Source organism: Notothenia rossii, assembly GCF_949606895.1.
Source record: "Notothenia rossii genome assembly, chromosome: 5".
NCBI lineage: Eukaryota > Metazoa > Chordata > Actinopteri > Perciformes > Nototheniidae > Notothenia > Notothenia rossii.
In genome coordinates, this window is record NC_136903.1 from 7,634,136 (window position 1) to 7,650,954 (window position 16,819).

At 40.8% G+C, this 16,819-nt stretch overlaps 2 protein-coding genes across 7 annotated transcripts in view; one reads left to right on the forward strand and one right to left on the reverse strand.

Moving 5' to 3' along the window:
• Nucleotides 1-7,669: 7,669 nt before the first annotated feature.
• Nucleotides 7,670-10,224, forward strand: cUnh11orf58 (chromosome Un C11orf58 homolog). Its single transcript, XM_079680214.1, has 5 exons — nt 7,670-7,836; nt 8,590-8,670; nt 8,853-8,913; nt 9,130-9,239; nt 9,656-10,224. The coding sequence occupies exons 1-5, from the start codon at nt 7,783-7,785 to the stop codon at nt 9,854-9,856; spliced, it is 507 nt and encodes a 168-aa protein (XP_079536340.1). The 5' UTR covers nt 7,670-7,782; the 3' UTR covers nt 9,857-10,224.
• A 1,728-nt stretch (nt 10,225-11,952) lies between these two features.
• Nucleotides 11,953-16,819, reverse strand: part of LOC307038646 (pleckstrin homology domain-containing family A member 7-like) — a 168,434-nt gene continuing 163,567 nt past the window's right edge. For 5 of the 6 annotated variants that reach the window (XM_079680210.1, XM_079680208.1, XM_079680211.1 and 2 more), the window contains 4 exons: nt 16,182-16,315; nt 15,027-15,160; nt 13,797-13,834; nt 11,953-12,422 (listed from right to left, as the gene is read on the reverse strand). In XM_079680210.1, coding sequence (XP_079536336.1) covers nt 13,809-13,834; nt 15,027-15,160; nt 16,182-16,315 — 294 coding nt within the window. In that variant the 3' untranslated portion in view covers nt 11,953-12,422; nt 13,797-13,808. The remainder of the gene's footprint in view (nt 12,423-13,796; nt 13,835-15,026; nt 15,161-16,181; nt 16,316-16,819) is intronic. The other variant, XM_079680209.1, reaches the window with a different exon arrangement.

Below are 16,819 nucleotides of genomic sequence, written 5' to 3' on the forward strand. Positions count from 1 at the left end.
AAGCAGAGAGAGTAATGCTGTGGTTTGCCGTTTCAAACTAGTTCACAAATCACAAAACAAGCAGGAAAACAGAAACAACAACAACACTGCAGACAACATTCATCCCCGATAATCACGATCTAAAATAAAGTGGCTTCAGTTTAGCGTGGATTAAAGCCACCCCTTGTTATTCTCTCTCCAGGCAGGTCGCCAGGTTTGTGACTGTTAACACCGCAGCAGTCATTTGTCAAAGGCTCTTGTGTAAACCTTGCGTTTATAAATCTTACTCAATCCTTTGCAGGTACATAATAGCCATAGTTGCTGTCAGGCGACATTCACCCACGCCCTGCCTAAAGAAGTAAGAGTCAGAGAGAGAAAAGAGCTGAGGAAGAGGACAAACTTTCACGAACTCCAGAAAGAATCAGCTGCTGTTACAAGGACACGCTGACAAAGATGTCGCCTAAATACTGTATGTCAAGTGAAAAGGAAGCAGGGAGTGTTTGTGTTTGTGTGGAGGGAATGCTCTTGTGATTAGGAGCTGGTGTTTCAGGTAAGCTCTTATTCTGAGTTTGGAAATTGGATCGTGGGGAGCAGGTGCTGCAGGATCAGCGGCAGAAAGGAAAGCTTAGCCGGGCCTTTGAGAGAGAGGAGAGAGGAGAATGGACGCGGCCCCTCGTTATTCTCCGCTCCGAGGGGAGAAATGAGGAAGCTGTTTCCAAGGTTATGTGGTGCATCCACGGAGAAGTACGCCCACCCAGCAGGGAGCACACACACACACACACACACACACACACACACACACACACACACACACACACACACACACACACACACACACACACACACACACACACACACACACACACACACACACACACACACACACACACACACACACACACACACACACACACACACAAAGTCAGAGTCAAGAACATACATGCATGCAGGAAGAAATGCCACCCAGTATCACATGTGACAAGGACACATCACAAGACGCACAGAGAAATATTTTGTATTTCACACACTTGACTGTGCACAAGGACATGCATGCCTACAGTGGGGAGTCTCACACAAACACACACCTACTGTGAGCTTTACAAAACATTTCATTTGGCTTTAATCCAACGCGATTTAGAATAAGTGCAAAAACCCATAAAGATTAAAACTCCGATGCAGATATATTCACTTCAAGCAAGTCATACCTACGCACAGAAAACTGGGTAAAACGTCCACAAAGAGGAATTTAGACAGATTTGTTGTTTATAAAAACAACAAAGAAACCATAAAACCCTGTAGAGTTAAATATAACCACACACACTGTATGTACACACACACCTCAGCTTGCATTGCGGTTGAGAAACGTATGGGCATCTGCCAACGTGCTTCAAGTGCTCATTCTCTGGGGCCTCAGCCTCTCTTTTCCTGCAGCAACACTGCAATTTGGGTGTGCCGTTGGGCCAGAGATAAGTATAGGCTGACTAATATGCACTTAGGACCCGGGGAGAAATACTTAAGGCTAAATGTTTAATTTGTGTTTGTACAACATATGTCCAATTTGGGGGCTGGTGTCTTTTTCAAAGAGCCCAACAAAGAATAATTAGGAGTATCTGGAATCGGACCAAAGGCTTAAAATGGTGTATGGTGGAGGGAAGGTTCGCTATGGAGGTGACTGACATCTTCCAGAAAAACAACATGCGGAAACACTTACATGTGCAACATCTCGGTCAGATGGAGATAGGCTCGGTTGACTGGGTAAATAAAATAACAGTGTTGCTAAACATGAGGATGCTTCCTAAAACTGTAATTAGATACGATTCCTTTCGCATCAGCGTGGTGTGGATGTATGATAAATGGCAAACTCGCAGCCACAAATCTGGAGCGTTTGTACACCTCCTCTTTTAAATCTCTCCCTTCATCTCACTCTCTCTTTCTCTCAGCCGTCAAATCTCTTAATCTCTCCAACTGCTTGTGCCGTCTCTGTGACACTGAAGAGTCCCTCAGGGCCACACCGGAGGAAAAGGCCTCTCAGAGTCCATGAATTGTATGAGACATATTAGAATAACGCATGAGCAATGTGTCGATTTCTCAGTCTGAGGAATAGATACTTTAAGGATGGCCTTGCATTACACTTTATAGGGCTGAGCATGGAGGGAAATAAAAATAGATATTTTTAGAAGGGCCCTTTTAATGTTTTATAGTGATTTTTAACCTGTGTTGATGCTGGGATATTTAGGGACAGTGCATGTGTGTGTGTGTGTGTGTGTGTGTGTGTGTGTGTGTGTGTGTGTGTGTGTGTGTGTGTGTGTGTGTGTGTGTGTGTGTGTGTGTGTGTGTGTGTGTGTGTGTGTGTGTGTGTGTGTGTGTGTGTGTGTGTGTGTGTGTGTGTGTGTGTGTGTGTGTGTGTGTGTGTGTGTGTGTGTGTGTGTGTGTGTGTGTGTGTGTGAGAAAGAGAGAGAGAGAGAAAGAGAGAGAGAGTTCGTCAGAGATCTAATCAGATTTCTTTTTTGTCTTTATCAAATTAAATAATTATCTTTGAGGCTAGAGGCCCAAAACTGATCATGCGTTTTGATGTGCTGAGCTATTTCTATTTAACAACAATACATTTTTATTAAGAGGCACAACGTAACCTTAAGCATTAAATGTTTTTCTCTCCAAGAAAACAGTTTTCCTTTTGCAATTTTTATTTACATATTAAATGTCAGGAGGTGAAGATGAATGCATTTGCCAGATATGAGGGTCGTTTTACGCACGGTTTTTAACACGTTGCTGACAGGCTGCTGACGGGCCACACAGTGCCCGGCTGTACGCAGGCTGATCCGCCTGTTGTCAGCGCGGATCCCCACAGAAGAAGAAGAAGAAGAAGAAGAAGAAGAAGAAGAAGAAGAAGAAGAAGAAGAAGAAGAAGAAGAAGAAGAAGAAGAAGAAGAAGAAGAAGAAGAAGAAGAAGAAGAAGAAGAAGAAGAAGAAGAAAGGGAAAAGCTGCGGGTCTCCCTCAGAGAGCGCGCAATGCAGCCCGGGACAATGTGCTGAATTGGCAGCCTATATATAAGTCTGCCATTTGGACACTCTAATGCCACTTTACCTTATGAGGGAACTTCAACCCGCAGCACCTGCTCAAAACAAAATGCCATAGGAGATCAACTTCAGCGACCCCCCTTCGCTCGGATTGTTTTTCAGACAGACACTCTCACTTACAAGAGAGAGAGGGGGGCTGCTGGTCTATAAATTGTTCTGCCAGAGTCCAAACAATCAAACAACTTGTTGGAAATAGTAATTTACTGCGCAGGCTGGTGTGGGCATGTCCAAACTGGCAACAGGAGGATCTGTCAAACCGGGCAATTATTTCTCTGAATAGAGGAGTGATTTGATCTCTAAACAAAAAAACGGTGCATGCCTAAAAACAATTACATCTGACGCTGGGGAAATTGTGCAAAACTACAAATATTGAAGAGATAATAAGAGTTGTTGATATTTCAATCTGAAAAACAATTTCCTCTTTAGTGGTTTTCTGATCCATTTTTGTCAAGCATGTGTGATCTCTCTTTGTCTCGTCTTTCTAAAAGCTCCTTATCTTCAGACAGCAGCAGCTTATCAGAGAGGTGTAGTGTGGCTCTGAATATGGGGAACACCCTGAAGTGACTCTATCAGTCTGATCCAGGCGGGTGTCGTGCGTCTTGTCCTCCTATACCCCCGGCACATCCACACCGTGAACACGCAGCAGCACCAGGGAGAGCCGGAGAACTGTCCGAGCTTCAGGCTCTTCACTCCGTCCCAGCATGCATGCATGGCTCAAGTTCACCCACAATTAACTCCGCACACTGTCACTCTATCAGGCTGCATATTGGACAAGTGAAACGGACACTACTTGTTAGCACCCTGAAAGTTAAAACGCACGGTACAAACTTTTTTTTAACATAATGAAAGCCACAGATTGCACTGGAAGTTGAGTTTTAAAAAGACTTACAGATGAATGTCTCAGCTCACTGGGAAACTGTCTTGTTTCCCTCGGTATTGTCTCCTAATGAATCCCTGTTTAGGGCTCCGAGTCTATTTTAATTTATGACTCACACATTCTTCTAGGGTCAGGCGCCGTGACCTCCGGAGAGAAAGTTAACGTTGGCCCTTAAGACGCCCTACTTTCTCTCCCATCCACAGTCTATTTATCTCTATTATATTCCAGGACATTTGTGGGAATCTAAAGGCTCAACACATGGAGGTCTGTGGAGGTGCAGCGGAGCCGGGCACGCGCACTGACTGTCCGGTAGAGCGTTCATGGACACAAAGGCTACCGCTGTGTGTCCGAAGGGGAAAATACTGACACCCAGAGACTGTATTTGGTCTGAATGGGATGCTCTTAAGAATCATCTGCTTTATTGAAACTTCATTCCAAAAATGTTGTTTTAAAAATAAAGTTTAGTGGCTCTTAATTTGTCTTCAATACGTTTGATATTATCCAGAAATGTTATCCAGGTGTTTCTACGCATGGTTATCAAAGAGTAGGCCTATTTATTCAAGTTTCTCAATTATCTATAAAAGAAAATATTTTGTAACAAAACTGTTGAACCATTTCTGTTTAAAGTGCATGACAGAGATGAAGTCAAGGGTGGACACAATTAAATTCAAGTTAAACTGCTTGTCTTGCTCAGTTTTACTTTTGCATCTTCTGAAATGAACCCGGAATATTTAATTTTCACTAACAGCTTGAACTTGAGGCAAAAGATGGAAGTGCATTTATAAGACTAACATGTTTAAAGTCAGATCTCTGCTCACATCTGTGTGGTTTTTCAGGAGCACAGATTTAATGATATATCTTTTTTTTCTTTTAGCACCTCATCACAAGAGTAAGGGGATGAAAGGAGTTCAAAAATCAAAACCATCTCACAACCTGACAACCACACGGGGTTTGACCTGCTTATAAGGACTTAATGAGGGAAAACGACTAAAATAACAACTTCTGTTTCTAATCATTTGCACGTGTGCCATTGAGTACAACTTACGTTAAAAAACAAAACAATAACTGACAAATAACAGGTAAAAGTGGACATTATAATTTCCTATTGTTTTATTGAACTTTTCGTAACTTAACTTTTATACGTTTTTTAATTGGAAATTGTGAACAATTTTTGTCAGTTATAACATACATAAATTACAGTTTTTTACACACTAATGTAAAACTTTTCAAAACAATTAAAGACACGTATTTTCTAGGTAAGTTGTTGCGGTTCAGGTATAGGGTCGACCGAGCCTAATCACGGTCCAACGTGAGGTTTAAAGACGAGGCAGACTTTCAGAGATTCTGCTGCTGTCATCGCTGTTTGTTGTGAACAGAGATAAGCAGAGTGCGCACCGACTTCTAAAAACAAGCACCGGCTGACGGTCCGTGATGCAACAGGGACTTCTCTTACCTGGATTCACTTCTTCTGCGAGTTCCTGGCAAACTTGAAGATTACGGGCGATGAAGAAGAGCTTCAGCGGTTGACAGCACACAGGAGCAGTCAGATGAAACAGCCTTCAAATCCCGTGCGTAAAGTCACCATCGCTGGAGCGTGTCCGGGACTTTGGTAAACTCCTCTGTTCCTCCGCAGAGGATCTGGAAGTGGAAATCAAACTCTTCTTGTTCTGCGTCGTCTTTAGAGGCGGTGCTGAGCAGCTGTCATTCGGAGGATCTTTAAAAAATAAAAGTATTTAAAGTTATTCCCCGTCCGGCACTGTGTGGAGGTTAAGTGAGAGTGCGGGGCAGAGCCGGGCAAAGAGAGAGAGGCAGGATAACCCCTCCTCTCTCTCTCTCTCTCTTTCTCTCTCTCTTTCTCTCTCTCTTTCTTTCTCTCTTTCTCTCGCTCTCTCTTTGTCCCCCTCTCTCTCTCTCTTACTATCTGCCTGTCTCCGTGTGACTCACTTTCTGTATGTGTATTGTTCATTAGATATTTATTTTAGAGTTACATTCATCTATTTCTACCCCATTCCTTCAGTTTAACTTGTTTCGCTCCTCTGTCTTCTTTCTCTCAATGTTGCCTGTGCGTGTGCATGTATGCACGTGCAGGACAGCACTTTGAATACTAATTGAATAAATAATTGCTCTCGTTGATTTCATTTATTTTTATTTTATATTTGTCATTTGTCTTATAACTATTGGCTGTTTTTCACTTCAAATAGAAATACACAAATAAGGAAACATTTTTGATAACAAATAAATGCTGGTTTGTGTTAAGCAAACACATAGCCTATAGAAAACATTAAAACAATTATTTGTGGATATGTTTTCACATGTAATTAAGAAATGTCTCACCAGTAGTCAATTATCATTTAAAAACACATTTCCAAAGTTTAATACGGAAAAACAATCAACTTAAAAATCTGCCATCAAAAATGAATCCCTTCTGTCAAAAATGTCCTCCACTGTCTTCTCTGAATAACCACAATTGGTAAATATTGAAAGTTGGATTATTTAATGTTTTGCTTGAAAACAATTCACATAAATAGATCATATTAAACTGAGGTGTCTGGACTCACCTTGATTAATAATAGAAAACGTGTTAATCTTAGTAAAGGAGAGAGCACACGTAAATAACTGATCTTTTCGTTAATATCTTAATGAAGTGTGTTGCAGAAATTGAGTTGCAGCGTCCTGTCAGAGGTGTGAGGGCTGCTGCTCTATTACAGTTACTCTAACGCCACCTTTTGGCGGTTTTTAGGAAGGTCATCAAGAAGGTTCATTTTAGTCTTGCCGGCATATCCAAAGACATGGCTTTGGGACATACAGTAAACTAAATGAACAAGGATTGCATGTAAACAACTGTAATCGATTAGGCTACAGCTCAGATGATGTTGCTAATAATGCTGCAATTTGAAAATGATGAAACTGCATTTAGTTATTATTTTTCTTTTTTTGTGACCAACTTTTTATTGTTTTGTTTTTTTGCCTTCACAAAAGGGACTTATATAGATACAAATTATATAGACAATATAGACAAAAGAAAAGACAAAGAAAGAACAAAATATAGGGAATCCCTTTCCCATGCCACCCGTCCCCCCCTCTTCCCACCCATCTTGCCATTTCACAGAAAATCCTACCTGATGTTTTTTAGCAATCGTCTGAGTTCATCTATATACTATATATATTATTTATATTATAGCATAACAATTTATAGCATAACAATTTATCCACATAAAATATATTCATACTTTTTTTTTTCTACATAACATTTCATCTGTTTAAACTGAATTGCGATTAAGTCCTAATAATCTACAATTGCACCAAGGTGTGCGTATGTACAACCATCATTTACATGAATAATATTATCCGATCAGCAGCTCTTTGAATAGCCTCTAAGGTTTCCCCCTTAGCCTTATTAGCAGAAGCGATTGACAGCTCTGAGATTAGTAGGTCATGGAAGGATGATATCCATTGCTTAATAAATAAATTATGTGGGGGTTTCCATCGTATTACTATTATTTTTTTGGCTGCTGTTAGACCAGCGAAAACAACAGCATTTAGTTATTGTTTTAACAAACTCTCAGAAGAATCTCAGATCTACACTTTAATTTTTTTTGAAAGCTTCTTAAATCGTATATCTGTTTTTTTAATAAATACTTGTATCTCAATGAATTAAATGCATCAGTTTTAATGGTGATATGCCACAATCCAACGCTAGGCGGCAGCAGAGTTATTTGACCAACTGCAAAACAAACGAAGAAGACTGAACCGGAAGTGACGACACGGTGGGTTGTTGACAAATCGAGCTAGCCATTGCTAGGTAGCATGGTATTTACTTGACTTCTTTACTAAATACAACGTACATAATGAGTTCTCTAGACGAAAGGCACGGAACGAAACGTCCAGCTTCTCCAAGTGACGTGAGTACAAATAATGCATCTTTAATGTTACGCTAATATAAAAGCTATTAGATACGAAGATAAGGTTAGCATCACGATAGCCTGCTCGCTAACGCTATTCTTGTAATGCTTTTTGGTCAAATGTAAACACGTTTTCTTGCAGCCCATTCAAAGTGTATTCGTCTATTTAGGTTGATTTGTAAATATGTTGCAGAAAATATATTATGTATTGTGCCGTAATGTCTTAATTTACATAAAAGCAAGCTTGCTCGACATCTGTTTCAAGTAAAGAGGTCGTTTGACTGAAGGTGCTTTACCCAGCAAGGGTTACTGACCAACAACATGACCTGCGTGTATGTGCAAGGTGTGACATGAGGAGGGTCAAATCATAATATACTGTGAGAGACATATCCTTTCTCATCCTATTGGTTGGATCACATTTTTGATGCAGGACCTATGGTTTATTCGCTCTTAAAGAATATATACATATCCTCGAGTAGAAAAGACACATAGTCAGAAGACTATCTACACACTATATAATATACAGAATACATAAAAAATACTCTCTAATATACCAATCTACCAAAGGGACAGAAACATATACACAGTCAGTGTACTATATGTAAACAAATCGTGCACTGTAGTTAGCCCTGTCTGATATAAACAGTGTGTGTTTGCAGTGTGTTAATGCACAGCTGTGTTTGATGGAAGAGGGTTAGGGTTATTGTTGAAGTGAATCAATCAAATCCACATGATGATGTTTTGCCTTGTCAGGATGGGTCTACATGGGCGACAGCTGATCTGGGAAGCGATGAAAGGAAGCTGAAGTTTCTACGTTTGATGGGCGCCGGCAAGGTTTGATTTGTTTTTAGGAGATCACCATACTTGTGGTTCACCTTATTGTAGTACTTTAGTCCAAAGTATCAAATGATTAACAAAGAAGCTTGGTTTAGTTCTTGCTCATCAATTGATAATGTTTAGAGTAGTTCTGATTATTGATTTAAAATGGGTTTGTCTCTGTTTTTTTTCTTTTTTAGAAAGAATCCACCGGACGACTCGTGATTGGCGACCACAAGTCAACGTCCCATGTCCGCAGTGGTAAGCTTCTTCATTTCACATTTGTAAAATGCTGCTTCTTATGTAAGCAATCTCCAAGCGACTGTTCTTGAGACACTTACCCATGCTGCCTTATCCTGATGCCCAATGCAATTAACCTGGCTTCCCCACTACACACCGGCCAATCAGATCTATCCAATGCATGGATAGGCCTGTAGTGGCTGGGTGTGCCTGCTGTGACTGGTGTCTCCTCTGCAGGGATGGAAGACAGAGAGATGAACGAGCAGCTGGAGATGCAGTACCAGCAGGGCATGGACGGGAAGCTGTCGGGCCGGAACCGGAGACACTGTGGTCTGGGGTTCAATGAGGTGAGGGGTCACATAGAGCCAGAGGAGGGGACACGCAGAGCCAGAGGAAGGGACAGGGAGAATTTTGTAATACTCTTAAAGGTCACCTATCATGTAAAATCCACTTGTTCACGTCTCTTCTACATCAACATGTGTCCCCTCTGTGTAAAGAGATTCTGGAAGTTTCCGGAACAAAGATTCCATCTCTTTTTCTCCTGACCCATTTATATAAAAACCTGTCTGAAAATGAGCTGATCACATTTTGGCCACTTTGTGATGTCATAACGATGTGTTGTCTTGTGTAACCCCCCCCAAACTTCACCAAACTATTTTCAAAGTGGTCACCTCACAATCAAAATACTGTATATTTTCATTTAACTCAAGGTGGAAGTGTTCACTCTTAATTTGTTTAATATCCTGTTATCTCGTCCCTGCAGCCGGAGCCAGAGTTACTGCCCTCCCCACCAGTGGACAGCCAGACCAAAGCAACAGAGCCAGAGAAGTCCACCTGTGCAGAGAAACCCACAGACGCCAAGGACGAAGGCAGCGATTCCAACTCGGAGACCTCGGATCAGTCCAAGTCCGACTCAAACAGTAGTGATGAAGAACGGGAATGTGCTGCTAAGAGGCCGTTGTGAAGTCAGCGTATGGCTGATGGGGGTGGGGGGGGAGGGGGGGTGCAGGGAGAACATTGTTTTTGTAATCTCCAATTTGTACATTTTACATTATTTGTTTACCTGTAGGTGATTCTAGTCCGTTTTACTGAGTAGAAATCGTTTTTTCTTTATCAGTACATCCTGGAGTGTTTGCTGTTATGAATCAAGTCTGCAGGCTGAAACCGGTTTCTCTTTTTAAATATTTGGTTTAAACATTTGAGCAGTCAGTGCATTTGCCATGTCTTATGTTGTATGAAACGGGATTGCTTGCCATTCAACACAGTCGGTAAACACATTGTACATTTTGTGAATTCTTGTTTCAAAACCAATAAAAAGCAGTATGGGTTTAACGTGTGCTTTTCCTCACAGTAAAGTTACAACTGACCTCAGACAAGGTGACTGTTGCATTCTGCTTTATAACAATCACCGTCTCAACCAAGAAACAAATGCAGTGGATTTAGCGTAAATTCAAACATACGCTACACGGGTCTCTGAACCGTTATATTTAGGACCATTTTCCTTCTTTTGTTTTTTGTTTGCATTTCAGAACGCAGAACACACTTTTTCTCCGCTGGGTCCGCCCACTCTTGCATGACGTCAAAGCATGAATTCCAGTTTCAGAATTGTAAGCCAAACGCTTTTAGACAGCAGGTAAGACTCTTTTTTTGTTAAAAGATATTCTTCAATGTATTATCTTAATAAAAAGTATGCTGTGTAACTAGAAGTTCTTAACAGCGGTCCTTTTCCATATTTGCGGGAACAGAGAGGAGGAATGTTGTTCCTAGTTTACCGCATCCCAATAGACGTTTTAATTGTGGCATACAGTTTGGTTATGTTTTTAAAGGGGCTTCTTATGCCAACGAAATAATCAGATGAATGGACTATATGCACCGCTAACTTCGTCAATAATCCGTTAAAATATAACTTTTTTACTGAAGCTAAATGCCCACGGGGGGGGATTAGCCAATCACCAACCAATGTAGCCTACCCCCCACCCACTTTATCACCTGAATATCCTGAGCACCATTGTGTTCTTTTAAACCAAGGGGAGTGGCGGCTCCTTATTTTTCATCTAAAGCAGGGATGGGCCGCTGCGGTACTTTTCAGGCTCTAGCTCCGAGCCGGCGCTGAAAACGCGTTGGTGTGAAAGGGGCATCAAGGGCCATTTAAATTTTCACAACATCCCCCGAGACAAGACTACAAATTATTGAACTCCACCTCTGCTAAAAAAACTAAAATCACAGCCCATTCCTTTCGCCTTTCTTTCCTGCTGTGCAAAGAAAAAGCAACCTCTTAATCCGGACGTCTTTGTTTCATTTTCAGTGTTTTTATGTTATGCTTTGGAGAGTGTGTAAAAGGCGTAAGGACCAACATGCAGACAGTCACTACGACTCGCACGTGCGCGGTTGTGGCATGACCACCCAAACAGAAAGATATGGACACAAGATGTGCGCAAATGTATTTTAGTTTCCGATCCATGTGAACATTATGTAAGAGGGGGGGACCTAACCTCCTCCAGGTGGGTCCGGGGGCATGCTCCCCCGGGAATAATTTTGTTTAAATGTTGAAGTTAAAAGCATCAATCTGGTGCACTTTGAGAGCAACATTAGGAAACCTATGGATACGTCTCTCAACACCCATATGAAACAGATTTTCTTTTTCTCTATGGATATTTTACAAATCACTCCCCTTTCAAACTGTATTCTTGTTTATTAATAACAACTTTTTGTTTCCTGTCACATAGTGTATTTTATACCTTTTTTTCATGTATTCTTATTTTTGTATAACTATAAAGATGTGCCTTTACCTCAATGAGCTGAGGTCAGCAGAGAGCTCTCTTCCACCTGGTTGTAGAAAAAGCTCCTTCTATCCGTTAGCAGGGCCGGTTCTAACCAATTTGCTGAAATCCACAACACAATGAGCAAATACGCCTTTGAAATGAATGGCATTAGATTATCCTCTACGTTTATGATCTGGTTTTTTTAGCTTATGAAAGCTACTTTTTGAGCATATAACTAAGAAATGGGTGTGTTGTATTTGTGAAACAAGAACTCAAGGAAATGCACACTGTAACCAAGGTGTTTTATGTAATTTATTAATTTTCATGACTTTTTCCCGTGTTAATTATTAATCATGTATTTGAAGGAACTTAAATTGATTGACAGGACTGTGATCATTGTTATATAGACAAAATACAGCAGAAAATGAGCAAGCATGTCAAGCCAAACGATTTAATAAATAAAAGATGTATGTAAAAACGTTACTATTGTAGTGTGAGCATGTTGGCTTTTATTCACTAGATACAGCAAAAGGGATAATTGCAGATTTAAAAAACAAAACAATTCACTCATGGTATACATTATTATTATTGCTTAATTGTGCACAAGCAAGAATTGATTCAACTCTAAAGAAATGTGTCTTGTTCTCACTCATAAAAAAGAGATTTGTTCAAAGTTAATCAGTTAGTTGGCCACTGGATCAGACCCCCCCCCCCCCATGAGGCTCCTCTTCTGTGGTCCTGCAGGTCAGAGCTCTGCAGAGGCTTTGGCTGAGGAGGAAACACAGATAAGATAAGAAGTACTTTATTGATCCCAATTTGGGAAATGTTTGTGTTGCATGCAGCAGCATAAAAAGACATGGCATTGTACAATAAAATGAACTAGCAATAAACAAGAAAGTAGGAAGTATACGCGTTGAATTAAAAATGTACAGTAACCATATATAAAGCAAGTTATTATGTATACATGTGTGTGAGGCAAGAGGACATCAGTGTTCTTCATCATGGTGCAAACATCTTTAATTAAACATTTAAAGAATATTTAGCAAAAGCCCTTCTAATGCAGTTCACGAGTAAACGTATCTTGTGTGGTTTATATTTCCAGGGCGCTGCTCAAATATAATGAGTTTAAGAAGTGAAACATCCTTTAAAAGTGTTGGTCTATGTGAGGGAATAACTTGCTTAGGTATTCAACCTTCGACACAGTTCATCATTTTCTCTTTTCCCACGGCATAGTTCTACGGCCTTGGGTATCGCTGCTATCTCTCTTAAGGAGGGGCAGCTTGGGGGCATTGTTGTTGCCAGTCTATGACAGAGCACTAACCGCCATGAGGTAGTTTACTGTTCAGGGACGTAGGTTCCCTGGCGCACATTCTTTCCTATGGACGAGAGCTCTAGTTAGATTCAGGGTCCATAATTGTTTAGTCTCGCTGATAAAGAATGTTGATTATTACACTCCGAACTAGTTAAAACCTCGAGCTGCAGAAAGAGTTCTTCAGAATTGGTTTGGTGTCATCTCGTGACACTCCACCTGTCTCTTCAATTCTCCGGCCGTAACTCCAAATAAACCGTCAGTGTTTGCCATCAAAGCTCCAGCTCTCCTCTGAGTCCTGACTCTAATTGCTACAGAAGTTTCCCCCACAGTACAGACTGCTTTGCTACATTACTATATATTTATGAGACGTATAGGGGCTGCACAAACCCCTTTGTCTTTGGTCCTGCAAGATTTTCATTTGAAGTGTTTTTGATTTATTAACATAAAAACACACACACACCAAAACACCACTTGCACACACAAGGCCACCACATTCCACTAAAGCAGCTCTTCAATGAAACTGAAGCTCTTCGGATAAAATATCACCCACAACAAAATAGCCAGGACTGTGCACAGATGCTTCAGGGACTTTCTTAAAAGTGTATAAGGCTATGTGTTTTGGTTTTGAGATTACATTTTAGATTATGTACACTAGACATACATAAAGCACGTCTTCCTATATTTCTTTCTGAAAGTACGTACTGTAAAAGGCAACAGTTGTCAAGCAGATTTTTGCACATTTAAAGTCTCTTGTCAATCTGTGCACATTCCTGACTAAACTGAAAACCACAACACACACAACCACCACCCAAAAGGGAAATGGCGGGTACCTGGAGACATGTTCACCAACTCTCCATCCACTCAGAGCCTGCACACCAGGGACAAACCACATGTTGTCGGTCTGAGACTCTAAGGCAGGGGTGTCAAACTCAATTTCATCGCGGGCCAAAATAGCATTATGGTTGCACTCAAAGGGCCGGCTGTAACTTTTAAGACTATATAAATATATTATATATATAAAATAATGTATTATATTACATGATTGCCTCTGAATTGGATTATTATCGGATAGGTTAATAACTTCATCATTAACTACGTCTGAAAGCAGAAGTCCAGGGCAAATAATTGCAAGTCTCTTCAGTGATCATGTCACAATACGAGATGCATTGTGGGACATGTAGTTTATGGACAATGTGCTTCTGTAAATCGGCATGTAACCGTATAATAAACGTATTTTATTCTTTGCAAGCTCTTGTGGGCCACATAAAATGAAGTCGCGGGCCGGATTATGATATGAGGTTCTGCACAGTGACAACAGTCGGTTGTTATTCATCAATTAATCTGGTCTGACTCGCTTTAAGGATACACGTTAGCATTATTGTAATAGGAGTATAAAGGCTTGCATACAGTTTGTACAGCTGTGATGGTTGGTTTAAAGGCAGGGATGTCCAAACTACGGCCCGGGGGCCAAATGCGGCCCGCGGACCATTTTGAATCGGCCCTCAGTAAATTCAAAAAGTATAATGGAATACGGCCCACAAATGAAACTTGTGCTTGTCTTATATTGTACTTCTTAAATATACATGTACAAATATATTACACAGTAGTATTTGTGTATTAATAAAACCACTCAAATAAATTCAGTCGATTCAAGTTGGAAACATTTTCTAACAAATCTAAGTTGAAAAAGCCCAGCAACATTTACATAACCAGTTTGAAATAGACCCTTCCTATCTCCCCTTATGATAATCAATCTGAGGCTTCTGCTTTGAGGGATGAGCTGCCAACACTTTTTGTAACACAATAAACGAAGCCCTCTGGAGAGCTGCGATGTAGGCTGTTTTTTTCATCTGGCATTTTCAAGTACCAAGCATACTTAACCATTTGATTGATTTCACTAACTTATAACTGAACTTATGAGGCGATATACCTGTAGTGAGCGGATCAGCCCTTCGTATATTTCTCTGTATGTGGCCCTCGGTGAAAAACGTTTGGACCCCCCTGGTCTAAGGGATCAGGGATGCATTACAGAATGTAAGTAAGGATGTTTGTTCACTAACCTGCCACCAGCTTGCTTTTGCGCGAGGCCTCGGAGGCCAGAGCGTGCGACACGCTCATGATCCTCTCCTGCTGCTGCAGAGCTGCGTCCAGATCACCGAAGTCCAGCGGATCGGACGGCTGTCTGTTCTGATAACTGGAGAGAGAACACACACACTTAGAAAGAACAACTTGCACCCTGGGAACATACAGTATGACTTGCAGTATGGACCTACTTTCTATAAAAATGTTTTTGATATTCTTAACCAATAATATCTGTATATATGTCAAAAGTGCACCTAACTCTAGTGGTGATATATTGATATGTATATACTGTAAAATGTTTCCTTTGTTTCCTTGTCTTATTCCTGTTGATGCTTTAAAATGATCTTACAGGAATCCAAAAAAGGTGTTTCTTAAACCAGTGGATTCATAAATAACACACTCACATACCGATAACCATTTAGGCCTTCATTCCCACAGGGATACAGTAGAAGCTGAACTCACTGAATGTATATCAGGGCATTTCACTCAGATCATAATCCCCCTTGAACACCTTCCTAGGCTGAAGACTTACTTTTTGCAGCTACTTTGAATTGAACTATTCACATCTTACACTGACTGCACTGTAACTTGTGTTTCTGATGTGTTTTATGCTCTTAAAGGTAGGGTAGGTAAGAATGGAGAAACCAGCTCGAGTGCGCTAGAATTTGAAAGTACGCAGCCAAAAAAAATCTGCCCCTTCCTTCAGACTTCCTCACAGAGCCCCTCCTCCAACACACACAAACGCGCACATGACCAATGAGGGCACGAGATAAGTTTGTGCACAGATGGAAGGCTGACAGGTAGGTAACCATCCAGTTATTTTAGCCGGGCCGGCTCAGATGATTGGTCGTGCTTTTTACAGCGCCACGGCTTCCACAGATGATGATTTTTTATGGATTTATTGTCAAAGCATTTAATATATTCATTGCTATCGGGATGTTAAGAGCATTCCATGGAATATAACAAAGTGTTTCTGAAGGGAATTACCTACCCCACCTTTAATGTCTTTTTGTAAAGCACTTTGAATTACCTTGTGTTGAAAAGTGCTGTATAAATAAACTTGCCTGGCGTTCCCTGGATTTACTTGAAATAAAAGGCAGACATCTTAATGACCCCAGCTCCTGTGTGAGTACCTGGACTTAGCGAGCAGGTTCTTGATGCGCTGCGTCCGGCGGCTGCGCTCCTCCTGCTCCTCCAGACTGAGGGGCTCGTCGGGGTCCGACTCCACGTAGCGCTCGGGGATGGGAACCTTCTGAGGTTTGCACAGCTGCATGGGGAGATGACAGGGCAGCAGTCTTAAAATCCCATTATGTGGTGATGACGCATTTTAAGTTTGTCTCTTCCAGTAGAAGTGAACATGAGGTTGCTTAATGGTAACTAATTCTCTCTTGGGTATTTATTCTACATTAACAGTGATTTGTGCCTTTATCTAAAATTCCTATTCAGTTCTTAAATCTGGCATTCATTTCAGAATATTTGAACAATTCACTTAAAAAGACGTGGTTTGCAAAAACATTTCGATAGACTTTATTAAACTGCCATGCAGTGAAATGTGAATGCTTTTATCTAGCACAAAATGTTGGGGTTACCACCAATTGGATTTGAATAGGGCTGTTGAAGTACAGCGCACAGTTAAGACTGGTTTTAAACCCCCTTTTATACATCCTTATGGACCCTTCGTTTTATGGAATTGTATTTATTGTACTCTAACTGTATTTGTGTCATTGTGTTACGTTCCTTTTTAAATTGGTATTTTCACATTGATCCTGTA